This window comes from Austrofundulus limnaeus, unplaced genomic scaffold (assembly GCF_001266775.1).
Source record: "Austrofundulus limnaeus strain Quisiro unplaced genomic scaffold, Austrofundulus_limnaeus-1.0 Scaffold541, whole genome shotgun sequence".
Taxonomy (NCBI): Eukaryota; Metazoa; Chordata; class Actinopteri; order Cyprinodontiformes; family Rivulidae; genus Austrofundulus; species Austrofundulus limnaeus.
The window spans coordinates 109995-113814 of record NW_013952943.1 but is presented as its reverse complement, the minus strand read 5'-3'; the positions used below and the strand labels follow the sequence as shown (position 1 = coordinate 113814).

Sequence of the window (3820 nt, the reverse complement as noted above, 5' to 3'; positions counted from 1 at the left end):
AAGTAACTTTCCCACAGAATCCCACTTCAGAAGATTTGAACTTTTGATCTTTAAGTAGAGACATTGGAAAGCTTTCATTTTCAAACCTCTTATTTATTGGGTTTGCTGCTGTCTTTGCATTTGCAGAGTGTTGTGCCCACAGATGTTTAATAATAGAAGGTTGTGGACGTTCATTAATCCAAGGATACTATCCAGAAATAACAAGRAGCAGTGCATCTGAGGATACCTACCAAACATGTGGCAAAGGGGAAAAAGTAGAGCTGGACTTCGAGCATRTTCCTCTGCACCAAGACGTTTGAATCTTGTAGGGACAGGCAGACTGACTTCATCTGAAAACAAACAAAATGACTGTAAAATTCTGAACACGATTACACCAGATGATGTATAAGGTCACAAAGCACGTGTGCAGGAAGACAACTCACCACSCCACAGTGGCTGTAGCCCAACATGTGCGTTTGTTGACTCAGTGGTGCCATACGGTCAAAGTGTGTTACGATAAAAACAGAGGCAGGCAGCCGCACCATGGGAGTGACCAACATGCTGCCCCACAGGGCTCCGTAGAACACCTGCTGACCCACTAACAGAGACAACTTGACCAGCAGAGCATCAGTCCTGGACAGAGGCAGAGAATAAAGTGGAGGCATCAGCAGAAGCTCAAAAAAACACGTCCAACAATAAACACAGACTATAACCATCCCTGTTCTTATACTTACTGAGGAGGCATACAATTATTTGTGACATAAGCAACTTTAAATAGTTTAAGATGAGTTTGATGACAAAAAACAAACAAGTTAATGTGTTGTGTACCTGTCATAGACCTCCAAACCTTCCTCCAGACCTGGTAAGAGTCCAGTTATGAAGGCCTGCAGACTGGGCAGCAAAGCCCTCTGCAGCGGGAGATAGTAACGCTCATACAGAGTCAGCAGCACAGGCTTTACTGCCATGGCTGCATGGCCCAGCAGTGGAAACAGTCCTGAGCTGGAAAAAAAAAGGACAAACAAAGTATTCTCAAACTAGTTGAAATAAAGTCACTCCTCTTGCTACGGTAAATGATTTGGTCCTCTTCCTCTACCTGTAAATGAACAGATCCTTGGCCAGCCATTTTGTTCCGATGATTTTGAAGATGACCTCGTACGTCTCCAGAGCCTTGAGGTGCACTCCGCTGGGCAGCGCTGGGTGCAGGCACTGAGCCAAACGCTTCCCTATGATCAGCCTCTTGGGTAAGAGTGAATAGCGAAGGTTGCTCTGCAGAGCCTGAAACACAGAGGCAAACAAAAAAATAAAAACARAACGGAGGTAGAACTAGTTCATAAAGTGTGTCCCATTCTGTGGAGGCATCCAATAAAACACACAAACACACACATATATATAAAAAAACAGAATTTTGCCAGTTTCACTCTTCTTTCAGGACCAATTTCTTACGTTCAGGTAAACTTTGTTAAAGAGAGACAGTTGTTATTATCTTAAGGGGATGGAAATGTTTGTGAAGCCATATTTTCGTACTTGCTTGAAAGAAAGATGTACTTTAATCCAGGGTATAGGATTGTGGAATGGTCTGGAGGAGGATCTTAAAAATGCCAGATCTATGTATATATTTAAGAGACAAATAAAAGCTAGATTTTTGAAGGTATATGAAAAGTAAAATGTTGAACTGTGAACTGTTGTTTGAGTTGATGTTTTTATTTAGTATTGTTTTGTAAATTATGTTTCATTTGAATTTATTCTGGGGATAAAAGGGGCAGACATAAGATTTATTCTTCTTCTGCTACCTTTCATTTTTTTTTACTTGTGTATTTCTTGGTTTTTTATTGTATATAGTTATTTTATTAATGAAATGAAATTAATAAATTTTTTGAATTGAAATAGAAAAAAAATTGCATTTCTGTGCATGAACATACAGAGACTCCAAAGTCAAYACCTGGTGTGCAAATTAAGAAAAAAAGTGTCATTTTTATTGCTTTTAGTAAATGGTAACAGGGCAGGAACAGCCRTGAAACCAAAAGAGGAACTCTGACTAAAAAACAAAACCACACAGAACTGCCAAGAACAGAGAAACTCTTCTGTTARAACCAATCAAAGAGGAAACAAAGGCTCCAAAAAACTACTTAATCATAAGCAAATATAGTCATTGACACCATCTTCTTCCTCTTACCTTATTGAGCTTGCCCAAGGAGGAGATGAGATCAGCCCATTCACTGGAGGACTCAAAGTTTCGCAGTGCTTTCTCGATGACCGCCGCATAGTTACGGTAACGGTAATCATTATGCAGCTCGACCTCCTCGGGATCCATCTTACAACGGTTTGATCACAGCATGTTCAGCACAACACATCTGAGGAAAAATAAAGGAAGAAGGTAGTTTCAGTACCGGTCGGAAACTTGGTGGGTGTTCCGCAGACGCTAAATAAAAGAAAATTAGCCAATTAGTTCTGTTCAGTGCTGTWCAACAGCTCTGAGGTGGTGGACACAAACGTCCCATTCATGACTGGTCCGTGTTTTTCCTGCCTGACTTGTCCGAGGAGAAAGGAATCTCAAAACAAAATAAGTGCAAATCCAGAGGAAAACGTGCAGAACTGGATGCAAAATAAACTTTGAACCTCTGTTGTCTGAAACTGTAGGATCTTGTTAAAACTCTGGTTTCTTGCTGTAAACGCTAATTTTCATCCGTTCACCATTCACGAGGTGAAATCTACACTTTTATTTGCGTTTCAGTCAACTATTAAGCACATTCTCTCCTTCAGTTTCAGTCCCCACCTACTGAAGAAATCAGTTGTCAGCTGACAAACTGAGCAAACGTATCGGCTTCACATCAAGACAAGGAGGATTTWAAACTTTTTGAATTGCATTTAAAAGAAAAGACAGTGAAAATAATCTACAGCAAATTTTCATAGTACACTTTTTCAAGTAAAACACAACTGCTAAACGATGTAGAAATAATAGCTTTTGTGATAATGTTAAAAAGACAATACATGCTTACAAAAGCATGTATTTTAATATGTGGGTGGGGAGAAAGGATCAGCTCAGAGCCAAAAAAACAGACCAGTGAAGCTAACACTGTACAGGTGCTGAAACCATATTTCAWAAAATGCTAAATTTGAGGTATGCTGTCCTGAGACTACACTTTCTGATAAAGAACAACATTTTTTATGCATATCACATTGAAMGAAGACAACAGTCTGATTACTCTAACTCAGATCAATAAATACACGTTTTGAATAGATTCTAATAAAATAAATATTGCAACACAGACAGTTTGGAGGAACCGCTGCCTACATGATTTAATGATCACATCTGAGTAGGTCGAGTCATCAGACCTGAAGTCACAAGACAATTAGCACACATCAGCAGCAGGGCTGCGCAAAATTTACAAATTTAATAACCCCTCCTCCCACACACACACACACACAAAATAAATATTTCCACTAACATATGGTAGATAAGAAGTCAGCCTGTAAAATGCTGAGGCATAGTCACTACCTATTTATGACCTATTTAATGTATCAACAGTGACGTGTTTACCTGTTATAAGATACAACAGGTCAATAATATTGACGCGCAGGTCAGTGTACAAAATATACTGACACAACATATTTTTAGTTTTGACAGAATGCTCTTTAAGGCAAGGAATAAAGCATGCGTTTAGGTGTTTTAATGACAGTTTATTATGTTGTATTATGTTAAAGAATATGTGCAGGTTAATAATTCAGCTGATGAATTATCTTCAAGTGTCCTGATGCATCTCAGTAATCCAGGTAAAAAAATAAAAAAGAAAAAAATTGTATAGGTCTTCTGGACGGGTTCTTCTCTAATGAAACGTTTCAT

General features: G+C 38.8%; 1 protein-coding gene across 2 annotated transcripts in view; it reads right to left on the bottom strand.

The window, feature by feature from the left end:
* dop1b (DOP1 leucine zipper like protein B) overlaps positions 1 to 3820 on the bottom strand; it is a 30737-nt gene that overhangs the window by 25257 nt on the left and 1660 nt on the right. For both annotated transcript variants that reach the window (XM_014026299.1, XM_014026300.1), the window contains exons 2-6: positions 2153 to 2330; positions 1073 to 1254; positions 808 to 978; positions 423 to 612; positions 231 to 329 (exon numbers count right to left, since the gene is read on the bottom strand). In XM_014026299.1, coding sequence (XP_013881753.1) covers positions 231 to 329; positions 423 to 612; positions 808 to 978; positions 1073 to 1254; positions 2153 to 2290 — 780 coding nt within the window. In that variant the 5' untranslated portion in view covers positions 2291 to 2330. The remainder of the gene's footprint in view (positions 1 to 230; positions 330 to 422; positions 613 to 807; positions 979 to 1072; positions 1255 to 2152; positions 2331 to 3820) is intronic.